At 41.8% G+C, this 21,061-nt stretch overlaps 1 protein-coding gene across 3 annotated transcripts in view; it reads right to left on the minus strand.

Annotated features, from left to right (window-relative positions):
- The window catches only part of HS6ST2 (heparan sulfate 6-O-sulfotransferase 2), a 332,949-nt gene that overhangs the window by 25,110 nt on the left and 286,778 nt on the right, over positions 1-21,061 (minus strand). The window contains exon 4 of one of the 3 annotated variants that reach the window (XM_043896296.1): positions 18,661-18,747. The exons of the other annotated variants lie outside the window; for them this stretch is intronic. Coding sequence (XP_043752231.1) covers positions 18,661-18,747 — 87 coding nt within the window. The remainder of the gene's footprint in view (positions 1-18,660; positions 18,748-21,061) is intronic. 3 annotated transcript variants of the gene reach the window in all.

The raw sequence follows: 21,061 nt of genomic DNA on the forward strand, positions 1-21,061 counted from the left end.
AGATGGGTGGATGAAAACACTGACGCAATGGAAGTGAGTTTGAGCAAACTCCAGGAGATGGTGAAGGACGGGAAAGCCTGGCGTGCTGCCGTCCATGGGGTCGAAAAGAGTCGGACATGACTGAGTGCCTGAACAACAAAAGGGTGTGGAGGGTCCATTTGCCCCCCACCAGGCTTAAGCTTTGGAGGAGCACCCATGTTCAGGGCTCCTGGATCCCACTGTTCCCCTCTGGGCCTTATTTAAACTGATTTGGCAGCTAATTGAGGGAGGCTGAGAGAGAGAGGAACAAAAAGGACTCATCAGAAGTCTAGAATGAGGGGAGGTAGGGCTTCCCTGGTGGCTCAGCTGGTAAAGAATCCTCCTGCAATGTGGGAGACTTGGGTTTGATCCCTGGGCTGGGAGGATCCGCTGGAGAAGGGAACGGCTACCTACTCCGGTATTCTGGCCTGAAGGTCACAAAGAGTCAGACATGACTGAGCGACTTTCAGAGGTTAGAGGAGAAGAGGGAGAAGAAGAAAGCACCATCAAGGGGTTGGTGTGCAAAGGAAAGGATGGAGGGAGAACAGAGAAAAGAGCAGAGAGGGGGGAGAAAGTAGGATACAAAGGAAGTGGAGCGAGGTGGGGTGTGCAGGGGGCTAAGAGGGGAGGAGACTGAGGGGAAAGGCAAATGGAGGTGCTCTTCCTCCTGCTTCCTGTGATCCAAAGCCAGTCCACACCAGCTCTCGCCTTCTTCACTAGCCATCCTTGGGTGCAAGGCTCTTCCCTTGCTCTGGGATCCATCCATATGACCTTGCTCTTTCCCTTCTCTGAGCTACGAGTGCACTTAAGAGTCGGTACTTGACTCTTTTCCTTGAATTTTTACATATGCTATTTTTTTAAATTTATTTTATCCAAGTCTATTTGATTTACAACATTGTAATAATTTCTGCTGCCCAGTAAAGGGACTCAGTTATACACATATATGTATTTTTTCATATTCTTTTCCATTATGGTTTATCACAGGATATGGAATATAGTCCCCTGTGCTATACAGTAGGACCTTGTTGTTTATCCATTCTCTATATACTAGTTTGCACCTGCTAATCCCAAACTCACAGTTCACATGCTAGCTTTTTTTAGGATACTCTTCAGGGTTTGGGATCAACTCTTACAACATTAATTCCACCCCCAATTCTCTCTCTAACCATTATAGGAAATTCTTTGAGCATTAGGGTGACTGACATATTAAGTCTCTTATAATCATTAGCTCATATTTACTAGCACATACTTTATTAGAAAGGAAATAAATATCCTTGTAGATATGGGATGCGAGACAGAGAGTTTTTCTTGGGAGGGAAGACACTGTTTGGAGATGGCAGATGCTGGGGGAAGGGACCAAAAGGACACCCAAGGGAAGAATGGTTGTAAGTGCCCCACAGAACTCATTCACTTAACAATTCCCCAAGAGTCTATCTTCTGTATAAACCCAGAGATCCCTGATACATTCGAGTCTTTATATAACCATTCTTCTCTATTTATATGATACACATGACTTTAAGAAATAGTTCTTAAATACTCCTGGGTATGAGTAAGAAAGCTTTTTGGAAGTCACTTCAAATCCTTCTTAGAAGTAGGCGGGATATTAAAAAAAAATGGGGCAAAAATAGAAAGCTTTCCTCCTTTGTTTATCTCCAAGATGCCTTACGAATTGATTTAGAGGGCTGTATTACTCTGTGAGTCACACATTTGGCTAATAGCAGGTATTGAAAGCCAGAATCCAGGAAAAGGACCTAACCTATTCTGAGAAAATTCCAGGGGCACCTCACCCAGACAGTTCCTGTGTTCGCTGCATTAGCATGCGAGTTCTTTACCACTAGCGCCACCTGGAAAACCTATATATATATATATATACATATATATATATATATATATGCCAACTGCAGCAGACATAAAAGATGCGGGTTTGATCTCTGGGTCTGGAAGATCCCCTAGAGGAGGGCATGGAGACCCACTCCAGTATTCTTGCCTGGAGAATCCCATGGGCAGAGGAGCCTGGCAGGCTACAGTCCATGGGGTCACAAAGAATCAGACATGACTGAAGTGACTTAGCACAGACGCACGCACGCACACACACACACACACACACACATACATATTCATTCTTTTTTAGATTCTTGTCCATTATATGTCATTACAAGATATTGTCAAGTTCTCTGTGTTACACAGTAGGACTTTGCGGTTTATCTATTTTATAACATATGTAGTGGTGTGTATCTTGTAATCCCAAACTCCTGTTATCCTCCTCCCCCTCTCCCTTGGTAACCACAGATTTGTCCTAGCCCCTTTCACCGAGTTCTCTAGCTTCAGAAATTCAATCCCTTACCCACTTAGCAATTTTCTTCATTTCTGTCCTTAGACAATTTCTCTTACACCTCCCCCTACTGTTCTGTTTCCTCCAACTGGATCGATGACCCACTTGGCATTTACATTTACAAAGCAATTGCATTTACATAAGATAGCTCTTATCAAGAGCCCAAAGAGGCACAAGTATAATACATATATAATAAGGAGAGTGCCTATTCATCACCCACATTTACTGTGCCTTCCTACAGGATAGACTGTTCTAGGAACTGGTATATGAAGGGAGAGAGCCCTGTAAAATTTATCACTAAAGGTAATCAATGAGTTTTCAACTAATGCACTCTCCACCTCGAGGGTGAATATAACAAAAGTATAGGGAAAACATATTTACTCTGCAAAGTTTGCTGAATTTAATTTGCACTTTCATTGATTTCATTTAATACAAAGATTATATAATCAGGAAGTCAGTAGCAATTGAGGATACCAAGCCTAGTCTGCGCCCATCAGGGCATTTTGGTAATATCTAGTAATGGCAGGAGATTCTCATTTAATTGAATTGGAAATGCAACATATATTAGCTTACAGAAACTTAATCAGTGTGATCAAATTAAAACAGGCCACTCAGACATACCATCCTGATTAAGGCACTTGCAAACACTCCACAATTATCAGAGATTTGTGGTGTTAATGATTTAAACTGAGGTTTTTTCTCTGGGGATTCAGCCCTGGACCTTTTTTTTTTTTTTAAACTGACAATTAGAAAACTCCATGCTTTATTTTTAAAAAATGCCGCAACAGTATTATTGACATTAATTCTCAAAGAATGCAGGATAGGAAAGAGCATGTGTTGCTGATTTTTTTTTTTCTTTTAACAGTCACTGCCTTCTCTTCAGGAACATTAATCTCAAAGCTTTAGCTCTTGGGAGTGGTAATGAAGTTCGGCAATGGTGAAGTGACCATTTTTAAATGTATTAGGGGAAGACTCCACTTTTCTGCTTTCTGCAAAGCAGTTCCACGTTCCATGGAAAGAGGTTTGCTTACAGCCCTATTCAAAAACCACTTTAAGTGAACCAGCCTGTTGTCCTGGGTAGGAGATTACAGAAGCAGGCCATTTCTTTTAAATGTGTTCTCAATAGACCATTATGAACACTAGCCTGGGAGACGTGAATTACTCCTCCTTACCCCCCACCCCGCTTTAAAACCCATCTTCACAGCCCACCACCCTTAAAATGCAGCAGTAGTAAATTACCTAGAAAGGATCTCTGGTTTCTAGTACCATTATTTGTGTGAATAGTGGTGATGAGGGTTTGTCTAGCTATTTGTTTCTACTTTAGTCAGCAAAGCCAGTCCCTACATTTAATCATAGAGAAAATGGAGATTCAGAGAGGCTAGGTGACTTTTTTAAGGTGGCAGAGTGAATAAGGATCAGGTCCGGGGCTAGAGCCCCAGTCTTTCAATTTTCAGGGTTTTTTGTGTTTCACCCATTGATGCTTGGGCCCAGCCCAGTCTCAATTAGGACAAGTTTCAAGTCATTGGAATCTGCCTCCAAAGGATGACGTACTATAGAATAAGTGAGTCAGTTAATGGAAATAAGGACTATGGTGGGGACAAAGCAGAGGATGAAGAGAGGGGGATATTGTACTGAGATGGGGTGGGAGATCTGACTTCCAACAGGCCCGGCAGCAGCCTGCTATGGCAAGATGGTTAAAACCAACATCCACCACAAGCACGATCAGGCATTATTTCCCAGATGCTAGTTCGGAAAGGCAGGGACAAGTGATGGGTTAAAGTGAAGGGGCCTGTGGGGTAAAAGCATCCTAGCACGGTTCCCTGCACCTGTTTGTAATCTCAGGGGAAAGCCACGAGTCCTACACTTCATTCCATACCCAACTCCCCAACATAATTCTCTTTGTTTAAAATAATCTCAAGGACCCAGGAGAAGGAGTCATTTATTTATTCATCTGTTCATTGAAAACATAGTGCTAAGTCATTTAACCGTTTTCATATATTGAGTTACAAGGCATTCACTTTATACTCTTGCAATAAAATGAAACAAGAGAATAAGTAGTCTTTCCCAGAGTGTGTTGAAGACACTTTATTCTGTTTCCTACAGACAATTTACAGAAGTGTCTCATATCAGTGCATATACTAAGAGCATGATGTGTTCGGGTACACTGTAGAAGAAAAAAAATTTCCACATATTCTTCCTTAAGGATTCATAGCCCTGCATTAGCTGGAGAGAGCAGCAAAGAGGTGGAAAGTTAACAATAAGAATGAGAGCTGTTACTTCCACAGTTTTGTCTTTTATCACCCAGCATCCACACTCCTCCAGTTGCATCTCTGGTTGCACCTTCTTTACAGAGCACACCACTCTGTTCTTTGGATCCTAGGTATCTGTGCCTATGAGCATCTTCTCTGCTTGAAAATAAGATGCTCAGGACCTTCCTGGTGGTCCAGTGGTTAAGACTGTGCTTGCAATGCAAGAGGCATGGGTTATATCTCTGGTTGGGGAACTAAGGTCCCACATGCTTCGTGGTATAGCCCAAAAAAAAAAAAAAAAGGAAAAAGAAAAAAAGATGCTTAAGAGCAGCGACTGAATCTCTTTCTGTTTCAGCCCTGTTTTCTCCACCTCCTCCCCTCCTCCTCTTACATCCACCTTTCTACTCCCATCCACCCCTGCACCTGGTATTGTGGCATCACACACCAGATGTACAATATTTACTGATTGATTTAATGAAGACACTAGTTCCTGGTTAAATGCTAAACGGATATTGTTCAAGAGGTCAAAGGGATGCTCTCAGACTGCATCGGGAGAGATAGGAATGACGAAGTGGCATATTAACTGTGTTCTGCAATGTAAGTAGTAACAATAACTCCATTTAGTGAGCACTCATGTGGCCCAGGGGCTTCCCAGGTGATGCTAGTGGTAAAGAACCTGCCTGCCAATGCAGGAGACACAAGAGATGTGGGTTCGATCCCTGGGTCAGGAAGATTCCCTGGAGGATGGAATAGCAAACTACTCCAGTATTCTTGCCTGGAGAATCCCATGGACAGAAGAGACGGTGGGCTACAGTCTATAGGGTCACAAAGAGTCAGACATGACTGAAGTGACTTAGTACACACACACGCGTGTGGACCAGAATATTTGCATAAATTATCTCACTGAATCCTCAAAGGAATTCTAGTAGAAACAGCTCCAACTATTACTCCCATTTTATGGATGAGGAAACTGAGGCCCAAAGATGTTAAGTAACTTGTCCAAGATGCAGAGCTGGGAATGAACCTATTCCTATCTAGTTGAAAGAGTGGGCTCTTTCCAACAAACTAGGATTTAGACAGGTGTTGCTGAAGGATGGAGGCCACTCAAGATAGGTGCAATGGTGTGGAAAAAAAATCGGAATGTGGCAGACAAGGAGACCAGTATAACCAAGGGGTGGGCTGAGGTAATGATGACACTAGATACTTGTGAGAAAGCTGAATTAGTCAGTGAACATAAAACACTGGAGAGAGAGAGTTTAAAAATTATAATAAAATTGTGTATAGGATTACATAGAATACCTACAATGAAGAAATATATTAGAAAAGCCCATGGGCCTTCTAATGGTATTCAAAATAACAATACAGGGCACTTCCCTGGTGGTCCAATGGTTAAGACTCAGTACTTCCAATGCAGGGGTTCAGGTTTGATCCCTGGTCAGGAAACTAAGATCCCATATGATGCAAGGTGTGGTAAAAAATTAACAAAAAGTTGAAAAAAAATAATAACAATACAGACTTTGGCCTAAACACCCACCTGACTATTTTCAGGGAGAGGATGGTTTAAGCCACTAAAATAATCCTTTCTGCAAGCTAATGGTCTTTTCCTCCCCTCCAGGTTTCATTACAGCCTAGCACAGACGCCAGTTTAAGGAAATGGAGTGGAAATTGTGTGTGTTCATCTAGTCTTCAGAGCAGAAGCCAACTGAGGAGCATTACTCAAAATCTGTGGCATTTTTTCCTCCTCCAAGTGTTTCAGATTCAGCCTGGGTTTAGGGATGAGATCTCAGGGAACAATCACCGGTCAGTCAGCTTCCTTTCATCTCTTCAGAGCAATCTGGCCATAAGAAGGGAGGCATCTCTTTTATTTACTTCTTCCTCTTCTTTTTTTTTTAAGCTGTTTTTGCTTTTTAAAATATTTATTTATTTGGCTGCACCAGGTCTTAGCTGCAGCACATGGGATATTCGATCTTATTGTGGCATGTGGGATCCAATTCCCTGACCAGGGATTGAACCCAGGGCTCTGCATTGGGAGAGTGCAGTCTTACCCACTGGACCACCACGGAACTCCCTGGTTTTAAGAGCTTGCGGAAGTGGTACAGCGGAGAAAAGCTGGAATCCCATACTGTGCTTCCTCTATATCCTCAGACTGGGGCTATACCAAGGGTTATCAAACTCATTCTAAGCATTCTTAAAAAAATGAAATGTAGTCAGACCTCAGTATAGATAACAGATTAAAATGGAGTCACCCTCATTCTCAGCAGTCTCTGAGGTGCTGCTTTTGCACCCAAGGGTTATTCAGAACATAGATTGAAAACCACTGATCTAGACATAGGAAGGATGCAGTAAGCGCACCGTGATGGCTCCCTGAGCCCAGTTAGCCTCTTTAGTCTTCTTTTGAGCCATTTTTCCATCTGTTAGAATCCAAACTAGGAATGGAGAATGGTGACCGGATGGACAGGCAGATTCCTCGCCAGATGACAGACATTTACAGAGCAGGGAGTATGTGGGAGGGAGAATAAACCTTTTTCTTGGTCCTCCTATAGCTTAGCACAATACGCCTTGTCCATTGTAAACATTAGGTAATGAATGGGAACCATGACTCCCACTTTAAAAGAAACTAAAAAAACCTAGCAGCCATCCACAATATCATGCCTTTGTTTCTTTCTCGCCACCAAGTGGGTGACAGAGACCCAGATTGAATCCAGGTAAAAACACCCCACGGCCTCCAAAATGAATGTTTATAAAGACAAAGCCAGCTTATCTGCATTTCATAGAAGGAGGAGCAGTCCTGGGAAACAAATGTGGGTGGGTAGAAGCAGCAAACTATTTTCTGATCAAGATCACAATGAAAGTAGGTGTCCTTGTGACTACTGTGAAGGCATAGAACAGCCTGATCACGCTTCAAGGTTCCATAGGCACAAATGGGACAAGTTAAGGTAAACGGGCAGAGGCTGACTACAGAGCATCTCATGAAAGCCCATGGAGAACAACACATCTCCTCCTCAATCATGAGAAAGCAAGACACTGTTGAGGACCTCTTGGAAGCAACCCCAGCACTCTTCTGTCATTATGCTCTGTGACTTCAAAAAAGGAGAATCAGTGCTCCTGGCTCAGGTCCATAGCCAGCCATACTCAGAGCTTGTCTCTGCTGAGGTGCCTGGACAGCCACCCTGAAGGGGACCCTCCGGATTGGGTATGATCCGTGCCACCAAATCAAGTGATGAGCTCTCTTTGAACCACTGTCAGGGGTAGTTTTCAGATTAAATGAGAAAATGTATGCATTTAAAGCACTTAGAATAGGGCCTGGTGCTTCTCTGATGAGATTACTCAGTGCTTACTCTTGCTGACTAATTACCAGCCCATTGATGACCATCCCAATGAATTTACAGAGCATTTATCATTATTTACAATCATGATAAATGTAGTCATTTTTTTTTCTCTCTAAAGGCAACCCACTCCAGTATTCTTGCCTGGAAAATTCCATGGACCGAGGAGCCTGGTCCATGGGGTCGCAAAGAGTTGGACACGACTGAGCCACTTCACCTCACTTCAAACTTCAAAATTATGTTCAGAATTTTGTAAAAGTTTCTTTAATTTTCTTTTTTTTTCATTTATTTTTATTAGTTGGAGGCTAATTACTTTACAACATTGTAGTGGTTTTTGTCATACATTGACTTGAATTAGCCATGGATTTACATGTATTCCCCATCCCGATCCCCCCTCCCACCTCCCTCTCTACCTGCTCCCTCTTCTTTAATTTTCTTATAAAAACTTTAAGCTGGTGTTAGGGTACAAAATTGTTTTCCTTAAAATAAAATCATTTGACTAGAAAAAAAGAATAGGGCTTGGTGTATAGGGAGCACATAATAAATGTTACTGCCTATTTAAAAATTCCTGGTCCTTGGGACTTCTCTGGTGGTCCAGTGGTTAAGAATCTGCCTTCCAATGCAGTGCACGTAGGTTCGCTCTCTGGCTGGGGACCTAAGATCCCACACACCGTGGGGCAACTAAACCCTGACGCTGCAACTAAGACCTGCATAGCCCAGACATGGCTGGAGTCTGGGCGCCATCATCTGTTACCTACGTGACCTGGAACAGCTCAATGTCATCTCAGATTTCTTCTCAGTAAAAAGAGTTAATCATAACCTTTTCTTTATAGACCTGTTGTAATGACTAAACATGACAAGATAACATTATGTAAAGCACTTTGCGCAATACCGACATACAGAAAGCACTCAATAAATTGTAGTTAGTAAAAGCATCATTATAGTAGTGGTGGTTTAGTCATTCAGTCATGCCCGACTCTGAGGCCCCATGGACTGTAGCCCACCAGGCTCCTCTGTCCATGGGATTCTCCTGGCAAGCATACTGGAGTGGATTGCCATTTCCTTCTCCAGGAGATCTTCCCAACCCAGAGACTGAACCTGGGTCTCTTGCGCCTTCTGCAATGGAAGGCAGATTCTTTTCCACTGAGCCACCTGGGAAACCCCAAAAGCATCATTATATATTTGCTATATATGAGGAATGGTTCAAATCTTTTCAAGGTATTACTCTATTTAAATAAATTTTTTCTCAAATGTCGCATTTCAGTGAGGTCTTCTCCAACCACCTTATTTAAATTGACAAATTTTCTGTCTGTATCACTCCTTATCCCTCTGCCCTGCCCTTTCTCAACCCCCTCCTTAAAACTAACTTCTAAAACACTTAATAAATAGTCTTCTTATTTAATAACAGTATCCCTCCACTAGAATGGGTATGAGGGTAGGGAATTTGGTTTGTTTCTTTCTTTGTTCAGAGCCTACAATAGTACCTGATATCTCACAAGCAATCAATAAAAGTTTTGAATGAATGAAGAATTTAATCCTCAAGAAAATCCATGAAGCAGACACTGTTAGTATGTCCCTTTCACAAGTGAAGAAACTGATGCATAAAGAGATTTAGAAACTTCCCAAGGAAGTGCTAGGATTTTAAAGTAGTGACTGGGCTCCAAGATTTGTCATCTTAACCATAGCACTATACTGTTTCTTTTAAAGAGCTCATGGAGGGAAAGAATGAGGAGTGGGGTGAGGGGAAAAAGGAGAGAAAAAGAGGGAGAAAACATGAATGAGAGAATGAGGATAATGGAAAAGAGTGTATACGAGCCTATGAAATTTCGAGTTCATCTTTCATTTTGCTTTTCATTTCGCTTTTTGTTCTCCTCCTGCTTCCCATGAGAGTGTCTACTTTTTGTTGATAATGAAACTTCTGTGCAAGACTTTGGGAATCTAGCTTTGGCCTTTTGATAAAAGCAGTGATCATTCATTTGTCCCCAAAATATCATCTTTAGAGGACACTTCCATTACCCAACTATTGCTCCATTGCTTTTATGTGTCTTTTGAACAAAGCTAAATGGGTAGGAATTATTTACACATTAGATAACTCATAGCTATTCAACACTGTACTAGAGGTTCAAACCTGTTCAATAAGGCAAGGAAAAACACACATCCATAAAAATTAAAAAAAAATCCATATTGGAAAAGAAGAATAAAACTATCTTTATTCACAGATGACATTTTTCTGTGTAGAAAATCTAATGGAATCTTCAGAAAAGCTCCTGGAATTAATATGTGAGCTTAGCAAGTTAGTAAAATATAAGATTGGTATACAAATACCAACTGTACTTCTATATCCTAGATATCATACCAAGTGAAGTAGTCAGACAAAGAAGGGCAAATATCATATCAATTCCGCTTATATGTGGAATGTAAAAAAAGGAAACAAATGAACTTATTTATAAAACAGAAACAGACTCACAGACTTAGAAAATAAACATGGTTATCAAAGGGGAAAGATGGGAAGGAAGGATAAATTGGAAGTGTGGGATTGACAGATACATACTACTATATATAAAATAGATAATCAACAAGGACCTACTGTATAGCACAGGAAATTCTGCTCAATATTCTGTGATGACCTATATGGCAAGAATCTGAAAAAAAATAGACACATGTACATGTACAACTGAATCACTTTGCTGTACCACTGAAACCAACACAACATTGTAAATCAATTATAGTCCAATATAAAAAATTTTTTTAGAAAAAGGAAACTTGGAGAAAAACAATTGGAAGTTAAAATAATAGAATGCTATTTGCCATGCCATCCAAAGTATGAAAAACTTAGGGATACATCTGACAAAAGACAGGAAAAATGTGTACACTGAAAACTACAAAACATTGCTGAATGAAATTAAAGACAAATTCAATAAATAGAGAGATATGCTGTGTTTATAGCTTTTAAGACTCAACATCATTAAGATTTCAGTTTTTCCCATATTTGATACACAGATCGAACATAATCCCTGCCAAAATCTCAGTAGGTCTTTTTTCTTTTTCTGGAAATTTACAGGCTGATTCTAAAATGCATATGGAAATGCACAGGACCTAGAATATCCAAAACAACTTCAAAAAGGAAGAATAAAGATTCACACCATCTGATTTCAAAACTTATAAAGCTAGGGTAATCAAGGCTGTGTGGAATTGACATAGAGATAAAATATTGATCAATTAAGAATCTGGAAAAAATAAATACATATTATATACATATATTATATATAATTGAGTTTTGATTTCAACAAAAGTGCCAATGGAGAAAAGATATTCTTCTTCAACAATGGCACCAGAACAACTAGATATCCATATGTAAAAACAAAACTTTGACCTTTACCCTGCACCATATCCAAAACTAAAATTACATAATTGCCCTAAATGTAAAACCAAAATCATAAAACATCTAGAAGGAAACATAGATGAAAACTTCTGTGGGACTTCTCTGGTGGTCCAGTGGCTAAGACTTCATGTTCCCAGTGCAGGGGGCCCAGGTTCGAACCCTGGTCAGGGAACTAGATCCCACGTGCCACAACTAATAGTTTGCAAGCAGTAACTAAAGATCCCATAATGTCTCAAGGAAGATCAAAGATCCCACATGCTGCAACCAAGACCCAGTGCAGCCAAATAAATAAATACAAATAGATATTAAACTAATAATAAATAAATACACTTGCTTTCTCCCCCAAAGGCAGGTCATAGTTTTAAAAAAAGAAAAACAACTTTGCATTTTTGGGTCTGGCAAATATTTCTTAAATACACTACCAAAATCATAATCCAGAAAAGAAAAAAGTGAAAACTGGATTTCAACAAATTAAAAATTTCTTCTCTACATTTAAATGCTTCTACACTCCAGATTTTTAGTCAGTGTTGGATTCACAGTAATTATTTGGCTAGCACTGTGTTTCCAGACTCTCTTAGAGTTTGCAGCTCTTCTACTGCAAACCATACTGGGTCATGCTTGATTGGTTATTTGTGTGAAAAACAACAGATTTGGCCTAGAGGCATTAGAAGATGCCACTGATTTAGGCTCTGTAATTCCTTGAGGTCAGAAAGAACTGAGCCACAAGTAAAAAATATTGAGGTATAAGGGCAAGATGGAGAAATGATAGATAGATTGGGGGGGGGGGAGAAGGGATGGAGGGAGGGAGAAAGAATTCCAGAGAGAGAGAGAGAAAGAGAGAGAGAGACAGGGACTGTGATGGAGAGACAGAGGTTTGTTACTTGGAGGAAAATGGAGGAGTCCTGTTGAACATCACCCTTCCTTGCATTCCTAGGACTTCTCAAGTGAGATAGAGGAATGGAATTTCAGCCAGCACCTGGAAAGTGGACATAACCTGAGCTCCACCAGAGCAGTGCCAATGAGAGTTCTCAACCATGTATGCCTCAGAGGAAAAAGAAGAGTTATTGAGGACCCCTGTTCTAGAGAGCAGCATGTGGAGCCCATGATTTTGTGTGGCAGGTGAGAAGGGAGAAAAATGACTCCTCCCTTCTAAGGCTCATGAGCAGAACACTCTTATTGACTAAGCTGGAGAACCAGGAGCAGCATGGGCAGTCAGATCCTCAGGGGGGTTTTATCATCATGATGGTAGGTAGTATACTCTACCCCCGAACCATCACAGAGACACGGTGGTGTACCTACTAGGAACTATTTCCATGACTGGACTGTTTCTTCCTGGATGGTCCAGGACTTTCTTGTCTCAGTCTATGGGCATGATGTATGTATTGCCAGTGGTGCTGAGGCTTCTGCATCCCCATTTCTGGAGCTGGCAAAGCAGATAACCAGAGCTCTGATTTGGTCAGGATCATACTGGCCAGGTCACACTGTCCCCAGCTGCAGTACTTTGGCAGCTGAAGCAAGCATAATCACTAGTTGACATTTATTAAGCAGTTTGCCACATGCCAGGCACTAGAAGAGCCTTACTTAGCTTATGATAATTTTATCCTCACAATAGCCCACTGAGGTAGGTACAAAGTTAATCAGTGATAGAGCCAGGATTCACATTCAGGTGCATCTGACTCCATAGCTGATGTCCTTTCAAATATACACAAGGCTGCATGATTGTTTTATTTAAGGAGCTCTTTGAACAGCCTCATCTACAGTTTGTTGGCACTTGGTGAAAGCTCAAAGTATGCCAAACCTATGTGCTACTGACCCCTTGTTATTAAAAGTCTTTTTCAAATGTTTTATATTAGCTTCCTGTCCTATTAATAAGTGTACCTTCTTGGGTAGATTTGACCTTTTTGTTGTGACCAAAGGTCTTGCGCTATCCTGGATGTGGAATATTGGAGGAAAAAGGCAATTAGGCTACAAATGTCCTGATTCTCGGGCACACTCCATGTTGTTCTTATAAATACGTTCTGACATCAGCTTATGTCTCTGTCATTTGTCTTTTTCCACAAAGGAGCAACAGCAGAGAGGGAGGGGGAGGGAGGGTAGGTGGAGAGAAAAAGAGAGAGTGAGTGAGTTTGGGGCTTTGGTTTTTTACAAACCTTTGTGATATTAGACTTAGCCTAATAGCTAAACTAAGGCATCATCATCGCGTCGAACTACAGCGATGATTTGAAAAGTTGAATACTTGGCCATTTGATTGCTGTATTCATACCGCATACCACAATTTTGAAGTGAAACTATACACACACACACACACACACACACACACACACACACACACACTTTCATACAGACAGGCAAAAACTAGGGGTTTGGCGGTAGTCACAGCCTACTGTTTTAGAAGAAATACATGGCTCTCAATGACAGGAAATGACATAATCATGAGATCATAGTACACAGGACTTGGATGCTAGTAATCCACCTGTAAACAACTCAATCTGAACATAAAACTGCACCACACTGAATCCACACAGAACATCCAAGACTTTGCCTCTTCATTCTAAGGCAGGAAAGTTTTCCATTTGGGTCCTGCCAACTAAAACCAAAGGACTGGTGTGTTTATTTATGAAGCTATGTGCTCCTGACTGTGTTCATCTAGAGACTGCTGAATAGATAAAGAGGCCCGTTCATTATGAGACAATTTGGCAAAAACAGGTTGGAGTCACTCTTCCTGTGGTATCTGCTACCAGGATTGGCCCTGGATAGATGTGTTAAGTGAGCAAGGTTTGACTTAACCATCTCAGATTCCCCTTCTGTCCTCCCTTTCCTCCATTTTAGCATCCTTCCTTCCCTCTCCAGTTTAATTTATTTCAGCTGACATTTATGGAACGGAATTCAACATTTATGGCATCTTTTACCAAGCACCGACTTGGGTGCTCTGCCCTGGTCCTATAATATTCATGTCCTCCACTAGCATTTGCAAATTGAACTTGGTCCTTGTCTTTCCATACCTTGAGTCTATGTGAAAAACATCTCAGGCTGAGAGGACTGATTGCTTTTCAGCATCATCTGCAACTGCCTACAATCTAATTTTTAAATTGATGCCTCTGAATATTACACACATACACACATACACATCCTCAGCCTTGGTTGACTGACTTGAGGAAAAACAGCTATAGTAATCTACAAGTTCTCTTTATTGCTTTCTGGATGAAGGGGTGTGTTAAAGGCTCAAGATAGGTCAACAGTAATATTGAGAAAGGGTAACTGTCCAAACACAACTAGAATATGGTACTTTGGTGAAATAGTGAAGTATTTGAAAAGTGCATGCTATTTCCTTTCGTCATCACTACTGTTACATTTTTTTTTTAATGGAATGATTTCAACTTCTCCCCAAGGTCTCCATTTTTATGGAGACTGACAGAATCCACAAACATGGGTATGGTGGTGTACGAAGGGCATAGCACTCAGCTGGACATCCTGAGACCAGGCTCCAAGCCTTGAGGGTGTGATTAACCAAAGTGTCTTGCTATCTGGGAGAACTGCAGCATACGCTGAAGTGGAAAGCACAGGACAAGTATTAGAATACCAGGATTCTAGGCTGACATCTGCGACTAATTAGATGCGTGGCTCCGGGAAAGTGACTGACCCTTCTTGAGTCCTTATCTGGTCAACAAAAGAGTTGGTTTCATGTGACATATGAACATGTTCTGATACAAACAGAAAATCTGTAACAGCTCCAGTGGTTAGCATGCATGCTCAGCCTTGATGGTTTAAGTGCTTGTTGGGAATAACCCAATGGATCAGCAAAGGGATTGTCTGTGGCCTGATGCATTGGACAGAATAACAGACTCACGTTAGCAGAGGGAACTAAATTAAATATGGCAGCCTGGTCTGTTTGGTCTCTGATCAACCTCTGCCAAACCTATGCTTCCTGATCTCCGTGGTATGGCTCTGCACTGCTTTTTATTTTCCTGTTCTGTCATTTTGGCTCACTGTTAGCATAGAATAAACTGCATATACCTCCCTGAAAGCCACTGCCAGGGTAGTCTGGCTCTGCTGCTCAGACATATCCCATTCCATCTGGTTCCTCCCTGAAACAGAGGGCTGGCTACCCAGCTTCAGATGCAGGCAATAAAACTGAGCAAGCAGAATGACACAACTTTTAAGCCGTAGGTTTCTTAATCTACTAAGCCTGCTATACTGCATGTTGGTCGGCCACAGATGAATTGAGGTTGGGAAAAAAAGCAGAATTGGTTTTTCAGTTTTAGCTTTGACCTCATCCACAACTCTCACTTGTTTTCATCAACTTGAGAGGATTCTGTCCATCTTAGTGATTAATTTGCATTTTCCTCTTCTGCCCTTGCCCTGCCACATGGGAGATAAATGGAGACAATTAAAGGATTCAAGGGTCACTTCTCAGAAGCCTTCATTGATATCCCCACATGATGTCTTATCCACCTGGACCTCAGCATTGGTTGGGGTGACTGTGTTGGGTCCACCAATGGAGCTTCTGTGACTGCCTCTCTGTGAATACCACGTTGCCATCCTCTGTCCTCTGTGAAGACTGTGAGTTCCTTGAGGGCACCTATTGTATCTTATGTTTGTCTCTGTGGCCCAGGGTCTAGCACAAGGGCACAGTGTCAAAGTTTGATAGATTTTAGTGATGATTATTACTATTATTGGTGCTAAGGAAGGGTTATGCCAAAACTGTTCATTGGAAGACCCCATATAAGCACACAATATCCTCTCCAAGCCTCCATTTCCTCATATATCAAATGGAAATAATAATAGTGCCTACTTCATGAGCTTTTGGTAGGTGAGAACTAATGAGACAAAATGTATCAAGTGCTGGGGGACAGAGGTTGGCCCGTATCACCCACTCAACACATACTGGTCGTTATTATTTGGGGTTGTGAGGAATATTTGAGGCAGCTTAACTTGTCTTCCAAAGGGAGGAGGCTAATTACTTTTCAGAGAAGAATACACCTTCTATCTCCCAGCCTGTATCTGGCCTCAAAATAACACAGAGGAACTCTTAAAAACTGGTCCTTGTCTCCCTGTAATTACGTCAAATAACATGAGAAAAGCCAGCAGAACCACACCCACCCCAGATGCTGACTGTTGTGAAAAGGCCCCATGGGGAAAACCCCAGGGGGTGGGGCAGAAACCCACCTAACTCCCTCCTTCCCCACCACACTCCCCCAAATCCAGGAAATAACCACTCTCTCTGCCCAATAATAACATGTGTTCCTAGACATTGACAGACACTGTTCTGTTCTAGACAGTGTGGGAAAATGACACCCCCCCCCCCAGATAGTCTCACCATATTCGTGGAAGGTCAGTACTGCTGCTGTTGACAAAAATTTTCTGAGAAGGAGAAAATGTACAGAGAAAGAGTTTAAAAAAAACAAACTTCCTGCCAACTGATGGGAGATAAGAGAAAGGGAACCTGAAACATATCCTCGAAGAGAACACCGTCTATTGGAGAACTTTTTATTCTTCATTAATAAACCCCCGCCCCGGCCAAAGAATGAAGAATTGACAAGAACAAGCACAATCTGTGGGTCACATACACGAGAGACAAAAGACACCTAGCTCAGAAGGTGCGGGAAGGGAGGCCCTCACCATGGCAGAAGCTTGGGAGCTGTGCAGATCCAGCAAGCGGGCTCTAAGATCGTGTTGATCTACTTAAGAATGTATTTATGCTGGCCTCCTATGTTAACAACTCGGGAATGGTATTAGGTGTGCGCTCCCTATGTCATCTGAACTCCAATTCTACCAACTGCTCTTTTGTGGCTCACTGAGACTCTTCACCCACAAGGTAAGAGTCTGGGTTCCCACAAAGCCAAAAGACACAAAACAAGGTTCCTTTCAAAGCACAACAGCAATCACAAGTATCCCTAATTATACATCAGGTTCTAATAAATGGAGACCGTGCCCTGCAGGTGTCAGCAGGAAAGGTGTGTACAAGATACCCAGACAGGGCCTGCCGTTTCTGCAAGCGTGGAGTTCAAAGTGATTCTCCAATGCATCTCTGTTAACTGTGGGCGCATGCTGACGATGAATTGGGACTAATTTGGAAACAGTCAGCTGCTGGAGAGTGTGTGCATCAATTCCCTTCCTTTATAATTTATACAGCATTTTGATTGTGGTGTTCAGCGATAAATAACTGAAACGAGTTCTAACTGCTCCGAGAGGCCGTCTTACGTCTTCACCACTGCTTTTGATATTCTCCAGGATAGCGCACATTCAACTTTATATGCAAACCTGAAATGGTATTCAGGAGAAGAAGAGGGGGAAAAAGGCAGCCAATAGATCTTTCACTTTGGGAATTGAAAATAAGATCATATTCAAACTGCAGCATTTATGGCCCAACGCTGAATACATAAGATATGTGACCATTACAAATTCACCTTTCGTAGCAAAGCTGTGCTCTTTTAGTGACATAGCTTATTGCTAGATTAGAGCTTTTAGCATGATGAAGGCATCTTTCATCTTCTCCTGGATGCAGGCTGTGTGCTCCTTCGGGGCTGTATTTCTGCCTGTCACAATGCCCAACAGCGCTGAGACAGAGAGCTTACAAGAAGAGGACCCGAGTCATTCACCAAAGGGCTGCATCCAATTTGAAAAGGGAGCACCTACTTGGAGATATCTTATCTGCAAGAGATCACACGCTCTCCGATTGCCATGCTCTGCTAAAGCCAAACAGAGAGGTCAGCCAACACTGTTGCATGGAATCAACCCAAAGAGCAAATCTAACATCCCAAATATTCAGCCAATCCAAGTTTTTGGCAATATCAGAAAGACAGTTTCAGGTAGGTCACAGTACAGGTTAGTCCCCAGGAAAAGAATACACATATCATGTACATCAGTGTACACTTACACATTGTTACAATGTACACACACTTAAACCAGGCCAGTTATGGAATGGCTTTCCCGATTCTTCTAAATCCACCCCAAATCTTAGTGTATGGATCAGACAGATGTTCATGGATTTCACAAAGCATAAAATGATTGATCAGCACCACTGCTTCTCCTTTCTTGAATTTTTGAGACGTACAGTTCAAATCTCGCATTGCTATAAGTCCTTGGCCTTCGTCACAATCAGTCCTAAAAGCTCTCTTTCCAAAGTCATCTCCTGACGCTCCCCTCTCTCTCCTCTCCCCTCTTTAGTCCTTCATGCACCCAATATTCCTGACACCTGCCTCACTCATTTAAATTCCCCAGTGACTAACCCAAAGCGAAGTCCACAGAAGGCATTCCGCAAATCTCTGAATGAATATGAATGAACGACAAAATGAGGACAGCACATGGCTTTGTGACAGCTATGTCAGATGCATGGGGGCACTTTTCACTTACTTCCCATTCTTAGATGTGTTCCGGGCCTTTGCAGATGATGGAGAGTTGGCGCCTGGAGTAGTGTTTGCTGAACCCTGTTTATCCTTACTATACCCACAGAAAGAACAGAAAAAGATATACAACCATGACCACAGAGACAAAAATGAATTAATCATTTCATTTCACTCATTTCATTTAAAGACTTGCAAGGTGCCTCTCTTGATCTCTCAATGTCTATGTGTATCTCTCTGTCTCTCTTGTCTGTCAAAATAAAGCATGATCTTATCCAGAGCTGACCTTCAAAGGTAAAGAGAGTGGGGACCGTTGGTCAAATTCAAGGAATGCTATTCTTCTGACATCCAAAGCTTCAGCTGGTGGATGCCATTCATGATAACCACAGCCCAGGGCCCCAGGGAGGCTCTGGCCAAAAAAAAAAAAAAAAAAAGTCTTTAACATAAAATCCTTTATTTGTCTCTGGGTTCTCTGTACTATGAGTTCAGTTCTGAAGCTGCTGACTTATTGTGAAGTATGTGGATGTCAAATGACTTCTAAAAGTCTTTGGGAGATACTATCAGATGAATTAATAATTCTCACTCATAATGTTAGCATAGGAAGGCCGTGAATCCAGATATTCTTTCAGGAGAGGCACCACCTGCTTCATGAGTAATTGAATTTAAATCTCCACCTTCAATAACTCCACAGCTTATGTCAAACCTTGGAAACAATTACGAAATAAATCACTAGGAAGGTCTGCTTAATCTCATCGGGTTAATAAACGCAGACGAATTAATCACTGGAAGGTAAACAAAGAGGAATAATTGATTGGAGGCTTCTTGATTACTTTATTCTATTTTCTTTATCAAACTATTTTTACCATTATCTTCAATTCAGCTGCTCTGCCTTGAAATTATTACTTTACTTCATCTTCAGATTTCCATGGAAACCAATTCAAAGCCCTTTTCCCCACTTGATGATGTGTGGAATTATTTATCCTGATTTCATCAGAAAGATTTTTATTTTTTTGTTAGTAAGATCTACGTCAGCATAACCTTTTACGAAAAGTTTAGGTAAAAAAGAAAAATACATAGCTTGGCTTTCAGTGAGTATAATAGAGCCTTCCAAAGGCACAGAATATTGTCTGAGAGAATGTCAAAGAGCTTTCCAGATATTTATGAATCTTTTAAGTACATCAGAAATAGGTCTCTACAAAGAGCTGTATTTAAATGTGGGGTGAGGTGGGGTTGGGGGGTCAAGAAAGATATTCTGCCTCACATCCATCAGCTTTAAGTGACTCCATGGATGTGATTGGAACAAGACATAACCATGGGTTCCTGGTGATAGAAACGGCCTGCCATGCAGGAGACCTGGGTTCAATCCTTGGATCCGGAAGATCTGTTGGAGGAGGGCATGGCTACCACTCCAATATTTTGCCTGGAGAATCCCAAACACAGAGGAGCCTGGTGGGCTACAGTCCATAGGATCACAACGAGTCAGACACGACTTAGCAACTAATACTCCCAGTAACTGCCAAGGTGATCCAGATGTGCGTGGGCACAGGGCTAATCGACAGATGGCAAAAGTTCCAGCAGGTAGGGTTGTGTCCAGGAGGACCTCAAAACAGTTCTTTGAAATGGGAGTCACCGAGGTGAGCTCTGATCCTTCTGCTGGAGTGAATGGCTCTGGACAGTGGCCACATAGTCTGTCTCAGAGGAGGTGTCAGAAGTCCACTGAGAGAGTGCTGAAGAGCTCACGCAGTGCTGCTCCTGCCTATCCATGCTGACTTCCTGGCAAAGGACTTCTTAACCATCCCTGGACCATACCAGTTACCCTTGGCATTCAGAACTTCGTTCAGAAACGAAGTGATAACACCAAACCACTGGAGAAAAGATTGGAGCTCAGAGAAGTCTAAAGTGTCTCTTTCAGAAGGCTGATGCTGTCATGTGAGGGATGAAATATGCTGTGTGTTGCAAAATTTAAGCAGGTCTCAAATCCACACTCTGCTCATTGGCCACTGAGTCTTCCTCCTCCCAGCCTCTCACTCAAACAGAAGGCAGTGGGAAACTTTGCTAAAAACCTTTGGAAACAAAGACCCTTTTGATCTTGCAGGCTGCTAGGCTCAGAGGAGGTGGTCATTTAACACCCTGTTCCCCCAAGTCACTAAGTTCATGCATTCTTGTTCTTTTGAATAAAAGACACCCATCCCAACTGCTGTAGTCCCAAATCTTTTTGCCTTTTTATACTGTTCATGGGGTTTTTGCGGCAAGAACACTAGAATACTGGTAAAGATTGAAGGCAAAAGAAAAAGGCAGCAGAGGATGAGATGGTTGGATAGCATCACTGCTTCAGTGGACATGAACTTGAGCAAACTTCAGGAGATAGTGAGGGACATGGAGGCCTGGCATGCTGCAGTCTAAGGGGTCGC

Source organism: Cervus elaphus, chromosome X, assembly GCF_910594005.1.
Source record: "Cervus elaphus chromosome X, mCerEla1.1, whole genome shotgun sequence".
NCBI classification, from domain to species: Eukaryota; Metazoa; Chordata; class Mammalia; order Artiodactyla; family Cervidae; genus Cervus; species Cervus elaphus.